Here is a 19384-nt window from a genome sequence, read left to right as displayed (position 1 = left end):
GAATAGAGACGGCACCCGAGTTCTCCTTCCATCCACTTGCATTAAGGACGAGGCAGCGGTGGCCGAACGGTTTGCGGAGCGGTCTTGATACCGGAAGGTCGCCAGTTCGAATCCCCGGACCGGCACGTTAAAATTACCACCGCTGAAGTGCCCTTGAGCAAGGCATTGAACCCCAACCATGAAATGTTCTATGAGCAGGGCGTGGCTGTAAACAAGCATCTCGAGCTTAGTCCACTTACCCTGGGTAAACAAAGAACATTGCTTTGCTTTGCTCAGAAGCGCATGAGGCGATTTCACTCCTCCTTCCGGTTAGGAACAGAGTGCATTCTGGGATTGATTGTGCCAAAGACATGAACGCACTGCCATTGCACTGAAACCGCGTTCACGTGTCATCATGAACGTGCGCAATGATAGTCAACGGACCAGCGCGTTCATGTTCTTGGCCCAGCGCTGCAATACCAAATTCGGCCACTATGTCCATTGCGCCTCAGGGTTTCCTCCGGGTGCCGTCTCTATTCATATATACTCTAAGGTCAGTCTGAGAAACATATTTCTCTAGAGCACGGGTTCTCAACCCGTGGGTCGCGACCCCTCGAGGGGTCGCCAAATTATTTTTGGGGGTCCCCAAATTATTTTCAAAAAAAAAAAAGATTTTTTTTTTTTTTTTACCAACTGAATGGCTGTAAAGTGGAAATGAAGAGTTTACATATAGTACACATAGTACATGCATACACCTTCCCTAATGATTATGGTTTCAGTATTTATTTATGTCTCTATTATTAAGGTTATTGTAGCAGTCAATTTATATTGGGGGTCAGGAGGGGGCGGGGCGGGGGTCCCGAGACGTTGCCAAAGCATTTTCGGGGGTCCCCGGCCAAAAAGGTTGAGAACCCCTGCTCTAGAGAGACACGTGTTTCATCAGGAGCAATCAGGCGTTCAGAGTCTTGCTCAAGGACACTTCCACACTAACTCTGGTTACCATGGTTACCATGTCTACGCTTGTACGCAAACTAGATAAACGCCCCCCCCCCCCCCCCCCCCCCCCCCAACCGGGACCCTGTCTAACCTCTGTGGGATCCCCCCCCCCCCCCCCCCCGCTGTCTGGTGTACTTCCTGTTGTGACAGCATGTCCCAGTTTCACTTTGACACTTTCATTCAGCCGCTAAGCCACGCTAAGCTCTCCAAAGCCCTGTCCACGGAACCCTAAGCCACGCACGCACGCACGCACGCACGCACCCCACGCACGCACGCACGCACGCACACGGTTAAAACTATGGTGAAGAATATGAAGTAGCTTACGACTGATGAAAACTATAAATAAAAACTAATATTATGACTAAATAAATATATTGATAATTTGGTCGACAAATAAAACGGATGTCAAGGAGGGACTATAGTGGAGAAGAGATCCAGTAGAACTGAATCATGCACACACATACACACACACACGCACACGCACACCTTTACGCACATATTTACCCCCGAGGTGTAAATATATAGCCTGGCTAATAAGCCAGACTCAAATCACACTGTCGTGTGGTATTTGAGTCTGGAGATGCTGTGTATGGATCTTGTTTCCCGGGGGGCGGGTTCAAACATTTTCTCTTTGACGCAATTGGTCAGAGCTACTGGCAGTCAAAGGTCTCAAGCATTGAACGTCACTGTACCAAAGTCCGCCCATATTGCATACCGTGTCCCGATTGGCCACACCAGTTCTCTGGTGTAGGAAATGGGCGTACAATTGAGCCTCTCCAGACCGTAATCCGCCGGCAGGCAATTTTTTTTGCCAACGGCTGATTATCGTATACATCATGACGTAACGTGTCTTATTTGCTCAGACACACATGACCTAAATGCTCCTTCCAGTTTGATCAACGGCAAATGTGACATATAAGTTAGGACAAAAAGCTGTATATAGGAGGGGCTAGCGCCCTAAAAAAAACTATTATCTATCTATCCATCCATCCATCCATCCCTCCATCCATCCATCCATCCATCCATCCACCCCTCCCTCCATCCATCCCTCCCTCCCTCCATCCATCCACCCACCCACCCATCCATCCATCCATCCCTCCATCCCTCCCGCCCTCCCTCCATCCATCCATCCCTCTATCCATCCCTCCCTCCCTCCCTCTATCCATCCATCCCTCCATCCCTCCATCCACCCATCCATCCCTCCATCCCTCCCTCCCTCCCTCCCTCCATCCATCCACCCACCCCTCCATCCACCCATCCATCCATCCATCCCTCCATCCATCCATCCCTCCATCCATCCATCCCTCCATCCCTCCCTCCCTCCCTCCCTCCCTCCCTCCATCCATCCACCCACCCCTCCATCCATCCCTCCCTCCCTCCCTCCCTCCCTCCATCCATCCACCCACCCCTCCACCAACCCCTCCCTCCCTCCCTCCACCCACCCATCCACCCATCCACCCATCCATCCAAAAATCTTGGCGTTATATTCGACAACCACTTCAACTTCAACCAACAGATCAGCTCAGTTGTCAAAACAAGTTTTTACCATCTACGCCTACTTGCCAAGATCAAACCTTACCTCCCCCCCAAACAATTCGAAACAGTCATCCACTCATTCATCTCCTCTAGACTAGACTACTGCAACGCCCTATACCATGGTATCACCCAATCCTCCCTCAGACGACTCCAATTGGTACAAAATGCTGCTGCCCGCCTCCTCACTCGTACCAAAAAATATGACCATATCACACCCGTCTTAATCTCACTCCATTGGCTCCCCATAAAACAGAGAATCGATTTTAAAATTCTTTTATTCACTTTTAAATCTCTAAACGGCCTGGCCCCCCCTTATATGGCCGAACTTATACAACGACACAACCCCTCCAGAGCTCTGAGGTCTGCGGACCTGTCTCTGCTGACCGTCCCAACGGCTCGGACCCTCAGAACAAGAGGTGACCGCGCTTTTTCCGTGGCGGCCCCCGAGCTTTGGAACAACCTCCCCCCCCATATTAGAGCTGCTCAATCAATCACCATCTTCAAATCCCATCTTAAAACGCACCTTTTTTCCCTGGCTTTTAATGTGAACTGATTTTAACCTATAATCTATATGTTATTTTTCTATGTTTGATGTATTATATTGTATTGTTGTGAAGCACTTTGGTCAACTTCGGTTGTTTTAAACGTGCTATATAAATAAAGGTTGATTTGATTTGATTTGATTTGATCCCTCCATCCATCCATCCCTCCCTCCCTCCCTCCCTCCCTCCCTCCCTCCATCCATCCCTCTCTCCCTCCCTCCCTCCCTCCCTCTCTCCCTCCCTCCCTCCCTCCATCCATCCCTCCATCCATCCCTCCATCCACCCATCCATCCATCTATATATATCTTATATAAAAAACCCTCTCTTACAAAGGCTATATTGTCCTCCAACAAAGGTACATGCACATCCACTCTAGCCCAGGTGACAGACAGGTGGCAGTATAGAGCCTGCAACACATGTCGGAGAACATGTCCTGAAGAAGATCCATGCAGTGAATCCAATAACAAACCAGTGGAGCTGAGTTTTCCTCACCAGTGTTGCAGACTCCATTTCATCCATTTAAATGTTGTCATCCAAACCCTGCCCATATAGTAACTATACATTTTACAGGATACCATTCTGTTAGCTTCATAGACCAACTGCAGGTGACTTGAATGCTGTAACCACAGACCATAAGTCCTTCTTCCACCCACTGAGCTTTTTAAACATGCGAGTGCTGTGATTTTTGTATTTTTCCCCCCAGTTTTTCTAGCCATAATTTGCAACTCTAGATTTTTTTAATAATGGGATGAATCTAGAGTTGCAATACCCTCCATTGACTCCCCATTCATCCAATTTGCATTTCCGATCTGCTTGAATTAAACCAACATTGCAGCTGTAGGGAAAGCTTGAATTATGCTCTTTCAATCTGCCAAGCTTTTGTGTCATAAAAATCCACCGTAGACATGTTGTTGTGAGCTGAAATTTGGAAGCGCTCGTCGTAATTCACTGAATGGCCCTGCGTGCCATTTGTTTCGCATTTGCACATAATGCAGGAGGCAGCAGCGCGACCCCTTAACAAAAACGAGTGCTTCCAAACTCCAACACTTAGAAAAAGAATCACCTGCAGAGAATGTCTTGACAGAAAGCAGCTCATAACATCTCTACGGTGGATTTATATGAAACACAAGCTCGGCAGATTGAAAGAGGATAATTCAAGCTGGCCTAGAGCTGCAATGTTGGTGAGTTTAACATCGTTTACTACAAGCAGATCGCAAACGCGTGGTGGGGTGTCAATGGAGGGTATTGCAACTCTAGATTCATCCCATTATAAAAAAATCTAGAGTTGCAAATTGCGGCTACAGTTTTTCATGTGTTTATGAGGTGACAGTACTTCATTAGAGCCCTTGGTGTGGTTGTTATGTCATGTGTTTATGAGGGGACAGTACTTCATTAGAGCCCTTGGTGTGGTTGTTATGTCATGTGTTTATGAGGGGACAGTACTTCATTAGAGCCCTTGGTGTGGTTATGTCATGTGTTTATGAGGTGACAGTCCTTCATTAGAGCCCTTGGTGTGGTTGTTATGTCATGTGTTTATGAGGTGACAGTACTTCATTAGAGCCCTTGGTGTGGTTGTTATGTCATGTGTTTGAGGTGACAGTAGCCTACTTCATTAGAGCCCTTGGTGTGGTTCTTATGTGGAAAGATGTCTTCCCTTTGTATTTAGGGTTTCTTCCTGGAGGCTGAATCCTTGACAATCAAACGTGCCAATGAAAAAAAAAACAGTGATATAGTGACATCACAATACCATCCCCTCCCCTAACCCCTCCCCCTTTATCATACAACAACAGCTGTGGGTGCAATGTTGAGCACAGCTACAGGCCTACCGAGTGTTTAAGACGAAAAATGTTCGTCGACTACCTTTTTTCACTGACGAAAACTAAATGGAAACTAAATTAAAACTAAGCTATGATGACTAAAACTAAGACTAAATGTATTGACAATTTCATCAACAAATAAAAAACTAGACTAAAATTTTAGGAAGGGACTATAGTGGACAATAGATCCAGTATAGGTCATTTTACACTTGGTTGCATGCTGAAAATAGCAGATCTACAAGCTCACAACGCATCGCAAACTCCAGTAACATAAACCTCAAAACTCCAGTAACATAAACCACATAACTCCAGTAACATAAACCACATAACTCCAGTAACATAAACCTCATATCTCCAGTAACATAAACCTCATAACTCCAGTAACATAAACCTCATAACTCCAGTAACACAAACCTCATAAATCCAGTAACAAACCTCATAACTCCAGTAACACACAAACCTCAAAACTCCAGTTACATAAACCTCATAACTCCAGTAACACAAACCTCATAAATCCAGTAACAAACCTCATAACTCCAGTAACATAAACCTCATAACTCCAGTAACACAAACCTCAAAACTCCAGTTACATAAACCTCATAACTCCAGTAACAAATCTCATAACTCCAGTAACAAACCTCATAACTCCAGTAACATAAACCTCATAACTCCAGTTACATAAACCTCATAACTCCAGTTACATAAACCTCATAACTCCAGTAACACAAACCGCATAACTCCAGTAACATAAACCTCATAACTCCAGTAACACACAAACCTCATAACTCCAGTTACATAAACCTCATAACTCCAGTACCATAAACCTCATAACTCCAGTAACACACAAACCTCATAACTCCAGTAACATGTCGTCTCTGCCTATCGGGTGGAAACCCTCATAAGTCCAAAACGGTTACATCGCTCAGGATTCAAATTGAGAAGAATTTTCAGGAAATTAAAAATATACATTTTTCAGGAAATTAAAAATATATTTTTCAGGAAATAAATAAAACCTTATATTTTTTTTAAACAAAGCCTCATCAAAGTTGGTGTTGTAACTTTATATATTGTCAATGACTTCCATGAGAGGTGGGAGAGGTGGTGGAGTTAGTTGCTTTAGCAGACATTTTGAGGGTCCAATGGAGTTAAAATTAAGAGGTTTTGTCCGTCCAATGATCCATGGGTCGGCGGTTCGAATCCCGGCTCCTCCTGTCCACATGTCGAAGTGTCCTTGGGCAAGACACTCAACCCTACACTGCCTCCAATGAGTCGGTCGGTGTGAGCTCGCCACCGTCTGTGTGTGAATGTGGGGACGCTGGCGTCGACTGTTCGCCTCTTAACCTCCGAATGTATGAATGAATGAACCTTCACCTCCCAATGTATGAATGAATGAACCTTCACCTCCCAATGTATAAATGAATGAACCGTTGTAAAGCGCTTTGAGCACTTGGAAAAGCGCTATAAAAATGCAATTCATTATTAATTCCTCTGGTAACTGGTGGTTAAGACAGTTGGTTACTTCCTCTGGTAACTGCTGGTTAAGACAGTTGGTGCTCAGCAATTTGAATACAACTCGAGTATAAAAACAAGCCAGAGTGGCTCTGACGCAATTTCTCATGTTTATTTGCGTTTCGGCAAACGGCCTTAATTCTTCAGAGCAGATAACAAACATCTGAGGCCCATTACATTTAAAATAATCTGCTCTGAAGAACGCGTCGGCGTTCTCATAAACATGAGAAATTCCACCCTGAGCCACCCCGAAAAGAAAAGATTTGAGTTAAAAACGTTTGCTCTGAAATATTCAACGATTTGTGCCGCATTTTCAAGATTTTTCTAAAATAGCAGACCTACAAGCTCGTAGCGCGGCACTCGGTTACACTTTAGCTATTTTTCAACAGCTAAAGTGTAACTTAAAAACACAAAGTCCTGAACGGGTTAACAACAACAACAAACAACAACAACAACAACAACACCACAGCCTGGATGTGTCTGTTTTCTATTCCATTCTATTCCATTTTGACCAAACTAAAGCAATTAACACAAAACAGGCAGCAAAGCAACTAGAAGCTCTCTCTCTCTCTCTCTCTCCTCACCTGTTGGAGAACCATGGCGGACTGCTGCTGTTTGGCTGTGGCATGAGAGAGAGAGAGAGAGAGAGAGAGAGAGAGAGAGAGAGAGAGAGAGAGAGAGAGAGAGAGAGAGAGAGACAGAACTCTACAGAGTGTGAACCCACAGCCGGGAGAGAGACGAGTCTGTCTGTCTGTCTGTCTGTCCGTCCGTCCGTCTCCCTCCTCCTCCTCCTCAGGGCTGTCACCGTGCACTGAGGCTAGCGCTGTGGACACCCACCTCTGTGTCCTCCTCCATGCCCCAATGAGCTACACACACACACACACGCACATGCACGCACATGCACGCACACGCATGCACGCACACGCACAGTGTCACTGTGCTCTCCCTCTCTCCCTCCAGTGGTGTACTGATGGTGAACTACTGTTGTTCTGTTGTTCTGTTCTGTTGTTGTTCTGTTGTTCTGTTGTTCTGTTACAGACTGTTGTTCTGTTGTTGTTCTGTTGTTCTGTTGTTCTGTTACAGACTGTTGTTCTGTTGTTCTGTTACAGACTATTGTGCTGTTGTTCTGTTACAGACTAACTACAGTATAATGAATGAATATTCACACCTTAAATAACTACAGTATAATGAATGAATATTCACACCTTAAATAACTACAGTATAATGAATGAATATTCACACCTTAAATAACTACAGTATAATGAATGAATATTCACACCTTAAATAACTACAGTATAACGAATTAATATTCACACCTTAAATAACTACAGTATAACGAATGAATATTCACACCTTAAATAACTACAGTATAATCCCCCTTTTTTTAGACTTTTGGCTCTATTTTCATCCCTTTTATCCCTAAACAACTTTTTCATTTTTTTCATTTTTGAAAAACATTTTTGAATCGTGAAAATAGCCAATCTACAAGCTCACAACGTGTCAATGTAGATCGGCTATTTTAACATTTAACATAAAAAAAAAACTTAAAATCAGTAAATTTAAAAAAAAAAGAAAAGGCGTGCGTGCGTTTCTGAACAGTGTTTTCCTTCTATTGTTGTTCTCTCTGCTCGGCGCTCACGTTACGACACATCAATAATCCACGCTGGCGGCTCACATTCACTGCTTGGGTTTCAACAGGCAGCTGTGTGTGTGTGTGTGTGTGTGTGTGTGTGTGTGTGTGTGTGTGTGTGTGTGTGTGTGTGTGTGTGTGTGTGTGTGTGTGTGTGTGTGTGTGTGTGTGTGTGTGTGTGTGTGTGTGTGTGTGTGTGTGTGTGTGTGTGTGTGTGTTAGTAGTTTTTGTTCCCTACCTATGTTGAATACACTTATTGTAAGTCGCTTTGGATAAAAGCGTCTGCTAAATGACTGTAATGTAATGTAATGTAATGTGTGTGTGTGTGTTTGTGTGCGTGCGTGCGCAGGAGGAAGGCCCCTGGCTGCTGCAGACCAGAACTAGATAAAGTGCCCCTCGGGGGACAGGTCTCCACCAGGGCAGGTCAGGTTGTGGCCTCCTGGTGGCGCTATAATAGGACAGGTCTCCACCAGGGCAGGTCAGGTTGTGGCCTCCTGGTGGCGCTATAATAGGACAGGTCTCCACCAGGGCAGGTCAGGTTGTGGCCTCCTGGTGGCGCTATAATAGGACAGGTCTCCACCAGGGCAGGTCAGGTTGTGGCCTCCTGGTGGCGCTATAATAGGACAGGTCTCCACCAGGGCAGGTCAGGTTGTGGCCTCCTGGTGGCGCTATAATAGGACAGGTCTCCACCAGGGCAGGTCAGGTTGTGGCCTCCTGGTGGCGCTATAATAGGACAGGTCTCCACCAGGGCAGGTCAGGTTGTGGCCTCCTGGTGGCGCTATAATAGAACAGGTCTCCACCAGGGCAGGTCAGGTTGTGGCCTCCTGGTGGCGCTATAATAGGACAGGTCTCCACCAGGGCAGGTCAGGTTGTGGCCTCCTGGTGGCGCTATAATAGGACAGGTCTCCACCAGGGCAGGTCAGGTCGTGGCCTCCTGGTGGTGCTATAATAGGACAGGTCTCCACCAGGGCAGGTCAGGTCGTGGCCTCCTGGTGGCGCTATAATAGGACAGGTCTCCACCAGGGCAGGTCAGGTCGTGGCCTCCTGGTGGCGCTATAATAGGACAGGTCTCCACCAGGGCAGGTCAGGTTGTGGCCTCCTGGTGGCGCTATAATAGGACAGGTCTCCACCAGGGCAGGTCAGGTTGTGGCCTCCTGGTGGCGCTATAGCTAATAGGCCAATGTGAAAAGGGTGCCATTTGTTCTTACGCCTTAAATGGCAATTGGATGATTTTGAGGCATTTTCTTCCAAAAATGTGTTTTTCAAAAATCCACCTGTTGGTGGCGCTATAACAGGCCAATGTGAAAAGGGTGGGATATATTCCTCGGCCTAGTAGCAACGTCTGTGAAGGATTTCAAGATTTCACGCTGCGTTCATGATTTGAGGCTTTTTGTTCACAACGTGCCAATCCTGCAGACTTTGAAAGCATATGTTAGCCAATTAGGATGGAATCTGAAATATCGGACAGATCCTTCTTGAGCACATGACTATAGAGATATAGTGTGTATTGTAACGATTTGTAATAGCAAAAAATATGTTTTACAAAAGTCGGCCACCTGGTGGCGCTATAACAGGCCGTTCAGGAAAATTTGGGGCAGAGGGTTTTGTTGGCATCCAGAGAGTGTACAAAATGTGGCATGGATCGGGCCAACGGCATGCCGGAGATTAGCACGCGATTAGATTAGCACGCGATTGGCACTTTTAATGTCGTTGTAGTTGTTACAATGACAATAAAGATCTATCTCTAACGGACCTTTTATGCCCATATATGGAGTTCTTTGTCAGGCATGCCCAAATATGGAGTCTGGCCCGGGCAGAGGCCTTTTGTGGCGGTTCTGTGGCGGGCACTGCACTCCCTGTGGGGGTGTGGAACGACACCGGCACTGCCCTCCCTGTGGGGGTGTGGAACGACACCGGGCACTGCCCTCCCTGTGGGGGTGTGGAACGACACCGGGCACTGCCCTCCCTGTGGGGGTGTGGAACGACACCGGGCACTGCACTCCCTGTGGGGGTGTGGAACGACACCGGGCACTGCACTCCCTGTGGGGGTGTGGAACGACACCGGGCACTGCCCTCCCTGTGGGGGTGTGGAACGACACCGGGCACTGCACTCCCTGTGGGGGTGTGGAACGACACCGGGCACTGCCCTCCCTGTGGGGGTGTGGAACGACACCGGGCACTGCACTCCCCGTGGGGGTGTGGAACGACTCGGCACCGGGCACTGCACTCCCTGTGTGTGGAACGACACCGGGCACATGGTTCTACAGTGTACAGTATGATAGGATGGTTCTGTATACAAGTGTACAGTATGATAGGATGGTTCTAAAGTGTACAGTATGATAGGATGGTTCTACAGTGTACAGTATGATAGGATGGTTCTACAGTGTACAGTATGATAGGATGGTTCTACTGCTGAGTAGGGGTCTAACAATATAGTAACTGCATCGAAAAATCGATTTTAATTTCCAGAATCAAAGTATATCGAAATGAAAACAGCAACATTGACTGTATCGTATCGTTTTGCAATGGAAATAATCGATTGTATCAATACTACATTGTTGTGCGTGGTATTCAGCACACTTTAAAAGAAAAATTAAAAAGAGGGGTTTAATTACTTAATTTAAATAATGTCAATGTATTTTAAATAATTACTGTACTCCAAAGATGCGCTCTCTTCTAGAACAGCTGTGAGAGCTCGTTTTCCACAAAGTGTGCAGTATGTGATTTGTGATTTCAGACGTTTCGATTATTGGGATCAACTCAACCATTGACTCTGACGCCAAATCAACAAAGCTGCCCAGCCAGAAAGGGAGAAGAGGAACTCCTGTCTCCTCCCTCCTGAAGCGATAGCAAGACTTCAGAACGTCTCACCGTGGGTTTGTTGGGCTTCCTCCTCACGGAGGACACAGGCTGGGGCGCTAACCCATACTGCTCACCCTGGAGGACACAGGCTGGGGCGCTAACCCACACTGCTCACCCCCTCACGGAGGACACAGGCTGGGGCGCTAACCCACACTGCTCACCCCCTCACGGAGGACACAGGCTGGGGCGCTAACCCACACTGCTCACCCTGGAGGACACAGGCTGGGGCGCTAACCCACACTGCTCACCCCCTCACGGAGGACACAGGCTGGGGCGCTAACCCACACTGCTCACCTCCTCTTAGAACACACTTGTGTGAAGTATTTGGTCAGACTTGGGAGCTCAACCTGCTCGGTTTGTTTTGAGTTTGTGCAGACCTAGACCTAGAATGCCTGTGATCATTTAATTAACTTACGTACATTTTCACATACAGAGCCATAGAACGGTCGTACTTACTTTCATGTCGGACGTAAACTTGGCGGCCTAAATGTGATAAATGCTCCGTTTGTACTCACCCATTAAATTGGCAGGTGCCTTGCGATAGGTGCTGGGTAATTAATCACAACACCTGCCAATTGTGTGACCCAAACGTTTGTGTTTCCCTGGTCAATTGGTGATGACGTCTGCGGTAAACAGGACGTATTCGTAAAATCAGTTCATCGATCATTCCGCCCCCCCTCGCCCGGAGAGAAAGTCGTCCGTGTGCATCTCTTGAAAAAGTGGAGATAATTGACTAAATACACGTTTTGTGCCAGAACTTTCACATGGATATAAAACTAGAGGACCATATTTCACTCCACGTCTTTGGAATTATTTAATGGGTGAGTACAAACGGAGCATTTATCACATTTAGGCCGCCCATAATTCAATTCAACCAGGAACAGTAGGAAGGGATCTATGCCTATGATACATGAAAATGTACGTAAGTTAATTCAATGATCACAGGCATTCTAGGTCTAGTGCAGACCGAGTGTTTTGGTGAGTTTAAAAACAATCCATTGATTCATTGCACTAAACTAAATGTTTTTGATGATAAAATGTTGGTTTGTTCATGGTAAAGCATGAGTACACTTAAGTCAGCTCAGCTGGGCAGCCAGCTGCTGGCAGTAATAATCAGCATCAATTTGGGTCTAGTTGTGCATACTGCAGCTAGTGCTAATTGACCCACAGTACCTGAAGCAATTGAGTTGAGTAATTTAGTGATTTCTTTTCTTTATGACCTGTTGTACAGGTCAGGTTTTATGTCCCTGTTGTACAGGTCAGGTTTTTATGTCCCTGTTGGAACAACACAGTGATATGTTGGAGATCCAGATGGCGAGCTAGGAGCCCACGTATACGAACACTGATTCAAAGAACCATCCTACAGTGCAAGGGTCCACTCTGCACAGTGACAGACCAGAACCATCCTAGGGTCCACTTTGCACAGTGACAGACCAGAACCATCCTAGGGTCCACTTTGCACAGTGACAGACCAGAACCATCCTAGGGTCCACTCTGCACAGTGACAGACCAGAACCATCCTAGGGTCCACTCTGCACAGTGACAGACCAGAACCATCCTAGGGTCCACTTTGCACAGTGACAGACCAGTACCATCCTAGGGTCCACTCTGCACAGTGACAGACCAGAACCATCCTAGGGTCCACTTTGCACAGTGATAGACCAGAACCATCCTAGGGTCCACTTTGCACAGTGACAGACCAGAACCATCCTAGGGTCCACTCTGCACAGTGACAGACCAGAACCATCCTAGGGTCCACTCTGCACAGTGACAGACCAGAACCATCCTAGGGTCCACTTTGCACAGTGACAGACCAGTACCATCCTAGGGTCCACTTTGCACAGTGACAGACCAGAACCATCCTAGGGTCCACTTTGCACAGTGACAGACCAGAACCATCCTAGGGTCCACTTTGCACAGTGACAGACCAGAACCATCCTAGGGTCCACTTTGCACAGTGACAGACCAGAACCATCCTAGGGTCCACTTTGCACAGTGACAGACCAGAACCATCCTAGGGTCAACTCTGCACAGTGACAGACCAGAACCATCCTAGGGTCCACTCTGCACAGTGACAGACCAGAACCATCCTCAAGGGTCCACTTTGCACAGTGACAGACCAGAACCATCCTAGGGTCCACTTTGCACAGTGACAGACCAGAACCATCCTACAGTGCAAGGGTCCACTTTGCACAGTGACAGACCAGAACCATCCTAGGGTCCACTTTGCACAGTGACAGACCAGAACCATCCTAGAGTGCAAGGGTCCACTTTGCACAGTGACAGACCAGTAACTCACTGCCAGAGCGGTAGGAGGAGTGTTGGAGCGATTTTATTTAATTATTTTCTACTTTTATTTGTGGATTGATGTCAAGGCACATCTAGAACTAAGTCAAAGTGCCAATTGAATTGAAGACACAAAGTGAACTGAGAAGAGACAGTAAAGGTGTCACACGTTTTATTTATTTTTGGATGTTTTGGATAACAACTGAACTGTACAAGGACTGAGCCAGTAAGAGTGTTGTTCCTATTTGTAGGACAAAAGAGGACAAAAGTCAAACATTTCCTGATTTTAAACTATCTCTTAACACTCTCAGTGTCTGTAGTAAAGTCAAATATCTTGGACATTTTATTACATAACAGTTGACAGATGATGATGATATACACAGACAGTGTCGTAGGATGTATGCACAGACGAACACCCTCGCACGCAAGTTCAGTATGTGTTCAGAAGCAGTTAAGATTACTCTATTTAGAGCTTACTGTACACCACTCTACACTGCCCACTTGTGGTCAAGCTACAAAAAAGCATGTATTCAGAAACTTCAAGTAGCGTATAATGATGCCATGAGAATTGTACTCAAAAAGCCTAGATGGTGCAGTGCAAGTGAAATGTTTCTGGCTGCAAGAGTCAATACTTTTCAAGCTGTTCTCCGGAACTTAATGCATAGATTCATGTGTCGCTTGGATGAGTCTGTGAATAGCATCATCGTCAGTATAAATAACCCTGTCAAAAGTTGCACTATAGATACTCCTCTAGCCTTAGAAAACATTGGCTTAAAAGCCTTTATTTATAACTGTCACAGATGCCTGTCTAACATGTACATTTGGACTGTTTATTTTTTATTTTTTTATTGGATGTATATTTTATTTTGTGTTTTGTATGTTTCTCTATGGACCCTGAGTCTGCAATAAAGTCAGTCATTCATTCATTCATTCATTCATTCATATACCTACCTCTACCTGTAAAATCTGTTCTTACCTGGGGAGAAAAGGGAAAGAGTTAACTCAAGATATTTAGAAAACAAATAGACTAAATAGGATTACAAACTAGTTCCTAAAATTAGTTAGAATACCTATCTAAAATAGCTGACTAAAATAGTTGACTAAAATAAGAAACTAAAATACCTGAACTTAGTTTAGATAAAGCTATTTCTAAATTAGGTTTAAAGGAAATAAAAAGGGAAAGTGGAACTACTTACCTTAGGATACCTGCAGGATTTTGTTTTTGTTGTATTGGGTCAATGTTGATATTGTGTGTTTTATGTATTGAGAATGGAAGTGAGTAAACAGAGGAATAAGCTGTGAACTAATGGAAAGGTCATGCCCACCTCCTGACAGTAGGGGGCACCCCAGCCACGCTGCAGATAACTGCACTAATGGCTAACCAGAGAAGTGATGTCCTTCAGAATAAAGGTTTATTGGTATTTAGTGGGTTAATTTCAGCAAGAGAGAAAGGTGTATAGATCAGGACACGCCCCCCTCATCTAGACTGAGTGGCAAAACATTGAGCAGCATGGAGTGTTGGAGTTTGGAAGCGCTCGTTGGAAATCACTCAACCGTCCGGCGTACCACCTGTTTCTAAATTTCACATAATGCAGGAGGCAGCAAAATGTTGTGTTATTGAAAACAAGCATTCTGACACAAAAATAATCAAATGCAGGGCATTTCTTGACAGAAAGTAGCTCATAACGTTTCTATGGTGGATTTTCATGAAACAAAAACTTTGCAGATAGAAAGAGGATAATTCAAGCTTTTCGTACAGCTGCAATGTTGGTGAGTTTAACATTGTTTAATGCAATCAGATAGGACTTTTCTGTTTGGATGAATGGGCTGTCAAGGCCAGAAAGTAGTCTTTTGCCACTCAGTGGGCGTTCCCGCATAACTTCCAGGTATGATGAAGTCACGCGCCTACCCTCTATACTAGAGAATAATGCAGTCTGTTAGTCGGTGGTATACACGGTTGTCCAGAACCACCACAAAAGGCTCTGGTCAGGCTCTGCCAGTGGGCCTAATGAGGCCAACTCCTCTCACCTGGTCAGGCTCTGCCAGTGGGCCTAATGAGGCCAACTCCTTTCACCTGGTCAGGCTCTGCCAGTGGGCCTAATGAGGCCAACTCCTCTCACCTACTCAGGCTCTGCCAGTGGGCCTAATGAGGCCAACTCCTCTCACCTGGGTCAGGCTCTGCCAGTGGGCCTAATGAGGCCAACTCCTCTCACCTGCTCAGGCTCTGCCAGTGGGCCTAATGAGGCCAACTCCTCTCACCTGGGTCAGGCTCTGCCAGTGGGCCTAATGAGGCCAACTCCTCTCACCTGGTCAGGCTCTGCCAGTGGGCCTAATGAGGTCAACTCCTCTCACCTGGTCAGGCTCTGCCAGTGGACCTAATGAGGCCAACTCCTCTCACCTGCTCAGGCTCTGCCAGTGGGCCTAATGAGGCCAACTCCTCTCACCTGCTCAGGCTCTGCCAGTGGGCCTAATGAGGCCAACTCCTCTCACCTGGTCAGGCTCTGCCAGTGGGCCTAATGAGGCCAACTCCTCTCACCTGGTCAGGCTCTGCCAGTGGGCCTAATGAGGCCCACTCCTCTCACCTGGTCAGGCTCTGCCAGTGGGCCTAATGAGGCCAACTCCTCTCACCTGTGCAAATTCCAGCCTCTGCCTCAGCCAATTGATTACTTAACCTTTTCACAGTCAGACCCCATTTAGACTGAGACGTTTTAAAAGATATCAAGGAGTCGGTGTCAAAAAGTTGACTGTATACACTTAATCGAATCAATTAATCTATGTGTCTACACTAAAACAACCAAAACGGCAACCGGCCCTGAATGCGCCTGTAGTATATATGGCCAGTCTGTAGGTGGTGCTGTAGCACTAGCTGGCACAAAGCCTCAAAAAGAGAGAAGAAGACATGATGCCAGTGTTGCCATGTCTGTTTATTATAAGCGACTTTGGGCTTCTTTTTTGGCTTGTTAAGTGTATAGTTGATTATTTGGTCTGGTTTCCTATGATATGATTTTATTTGATTTTATTTGATTCAGCACATTATACAAACTAAATAATGAAACATACAAAAATACAGAAAAGGGAAAGTGCCTGGTTGAGGCAAGTAGCCCAATGGGCTACCTGTAGAGGCTACAAGATAGACTACAATAAAACATTTAGGTTTAGGACATGATTGTATAGATTTTCCTAAATACATGATTGGACTATATATTAAGTATTATAATTAAAAAACACTTAATCTACAGTAAGAGAAAAAACATATTTATTGTCATCTGGTCAATCAGAATGTTTGTTGTTCTGTTTAAAAAATATTCCACATTTGTCACTTTGTTTTCCATGATATATATTTTTAAATATCAGATCTACAAGCTCACAACGTGTCACATCACGACGCAAACTTGTAGATCTGCTATTCTCAAATAACCTGGTCGCTTTTGGGGTTGTTTTCATAGACCTGGTTGCTTATTTCTCTCACACAATCTGGCAACACTGCAGACGCTCCGATGTAAACAAAAACAGACAGGAGAATGCTATTCTCCATGTCCACTTGTTGCCGAAGGTGGTGGTGTGTAGGAGCAGTACATTAGCTGTAAAAGCCCTAACTATTAACTATTTTCTGCAGGACAAATGCAATGTATACAACGCTGGGTGCTGCCATCTTTGTTTATTATTGTTCAGGGGTGGCGCATGCGTCTTAAAACACATGTGGGCTCTTGCGTCATCGGTCCAGGAAATATGCGGATTCGGACGTCCACACAGTGGCGCAAAAGTTGCGGTTTCATATTTATCCACTCTGGGACCCGGTTTAAAAAATGAACGGATTCATTCACCGTTTTGGTCGGCAGTGTGTAGATGAAAGGGCAAAACGATACAAAAGTTATGCGGTTTGACTGCGGATCGTCTGAGTGTAAACACCCTCTCAGTTTGCACTCTTCAGGCAGGCAGGCAGGCAGACATCTCCATATACAGTATGGGCACAAAGACAGACAGTTAAAACGGGTGCTATGGCAAGTTGACAACGGGTATTATTAGGTTCCCAAGTTGCATCGTTCTCAAGTGGTCCGGTGGCCGACGGGCACGTACACGTCTAGTTATCTTAAGTTAAAGAAAGACATCTGTGTGCACTGTTCAGTGTGTGTGAAAGGTATAGGCCCAGAGACAGTGTGTGTGAAAGGTATAGGCCCAGAGACAGTGTGTGTGAAAGGTATAGGCCCAGAGACAGTGTGTGTGAAAGGTATAGGCCCAGAGACAGTGTGTGTGAAAGGTATAGGCCCAGAGACAGTGTGTGTGTGAAAGGTATAGGCCCAGAGACAGTGTGTGTGAAAGGTATAGGCCCAGAGACAGTGTGTGTGAAAGGTATAGGCCCAGAGACAGTGCTGCACTTGTTTTACAATCTAGTCATTTATCAGAGCGACAGTAAGCAAGAACAACACATGGTAATACATCAAATACATGGAAATAGTCATCAGTAGAAAATATGTACAATTAAACTATGCGTATACACTATATAGTACTATAATGTCTACATAAAATGCTATCTAATTAAGTTACATAAGCTGAGCCTGTAAGGCTAGGGCAAGTGCTACAGTTTAGGAACTGTTACTGTACCCACACTGAACAGTTTTGGAAGGATTATGTGTCCCTGTACAATGCATTCATATAATAATTATACTGTACTGTATTATACTGTTGATAATATTGACTCTAACTTCTGTCCTTATTGTGCTGTTTGAATTTGATCATTATTCCAATCTAGCTTCATTAGGGGTTCGGAGTCTTGCTCAAGGACGCTTCGACACTGTGTGTGTGTGTGTGTGTGTGTGTGTGTGTGTGTGTGTGTGTGTGTGTGTGTGTGTGTGTGTGTGTGTGTGTGTGTGTGAGAGAGGCTGCATAGAGAGATAGAGGAAGTGTGTGTGTGTGGGGGGGGGGGGTAATTACCACAGAGCAGCAGAAGTAGGAAGTGACATTATTGTTTGTCAGGCAGAAACGATGTGTGTGCGCACACACACACACACACACACACACACACACACACACACACACACACACACACACACACACACACACACACACACACACACACACACACACACACACACACACACACACACACACACACACACACACACACACACACACACACACACACCATTACATGTTTAAATTAAATAAAATATTGAATAGTTCAAATTGCCGATCTCCAAGCTCACAACGTGTCGATGTAGTTGATTGATTGAAGTATGTATTAACAGTTTGCAGAATTACAGTACATTTCAAGCACAACTCAAAAACTGGACGATACCATAAAAGCATTACACTTGTTTACAACAGGGCCCACACCATGTTCAATTCATCATAACATTTAGAGACCTACAAATACACAATTCTTTATATATGGAGGTTTAGGCCTGAGAGCGACTGCCTGTGGGGACACAGGGAGGGCGTTTCGACATCTGTAGGTGAGAGAAGGAGGAAGAGGTTGTGTTTTGCAATAGATAAAGAACTTGACAGGAAGCTAGTGCGGTTGTTTTCCGTGAGGGGGGGGGGGGGGGGGGGGGATGTGCTGACGAGGCTATTGGTGTGAGTTAGAACGGATGGTTTAGCTGAATGTTGTGCTAGTAGGCGAGGCCTGAGCAACACGCTGACCAATCAGACCTGCATCCTCCAATGACACCGTGTTTCCTGTCCTTTCATGGGCAGGTGCAGTGGAGTCCTTCTTAAAGCAGTGGCCTAGACCTGTCCTGTCACACTGAGGACGTCTGTCCTGCCATAGCACTGAGGACGTCTGTCCTGCCATAGCACTGAGGACGTCTGTCCTGCCATAGCACTGAGGACGTCTTCTTAGACTGCAGCAGAACAACGCCAGGTAAGAAACATCATGGAATCAATCCAGACCCCATGTAGCAGTTTATTATTATTTATTCATTTTATTAATAAGGGACCAAGCCCGAAGGTATTTGCTGTTTTTTTTTCAAATTCCTCCAGAAATAGCAGTTCTGTCTGAAACGTGCAGTCGTTTTTTGCGAAACTTTGCAAAAGAGGGTATGCGTGTGAGTGACATCATCTTCATATCTGGAAGTAATGCAGGAACGCCTGAGTGCCAAAAAACTACTTTCTGGCCTCGACGTACAGCCCATACATCCAATCAGAAAAGTCTGATTGCATTAAACAACGTTAAACAATGTTAAACTCACTTTGCCACTCGATTTGCCATTCGCTTTATGCATGTGCAT

General features: G+C 45.5%; 1 protein-coding gene across 1 annotated transcript in view; it reads left to right on the top strand.

The window, feature by feature from the left end:
• The window catches only part of LOC306918199 (NLR family CARD domain-containing protein 3-like), a gene marked incomplete at its 3' end in the record, with an annotated part of 28928 nt that extends 10043 nt beyond the window's left edge, over window positions 1-18885 (top strand). The window contains exon 8 of the mRNA XM_079531077.1: window positions 18852-18885. Coding sequence (XP_079387203.1) covers window positions 18852-18885 — 34 coding nt within the window. The remainder of the gene's footprint in view (window positions 1-18851) is intronic.
• Window positions 18886-19384: the final 499 nt, after the last annotated feature.

Source organism: Electrona antarctica (assembly GCF_951216825.1).
Source record: "Electrona antarctica genome assembly, contig: scaffold_148, whole genome shotgun sequence".
NCBI classification, from domain to species: domain Eukaryota; kingdom Metazoa; phylum Chordata; class Actinopteri; order Myctophiformes; family Myctophidae; genus Electrona; species Electrona antarctica.
This window is presented reverse-complemented; position numbering and strand designations above follow the sequence as displayed.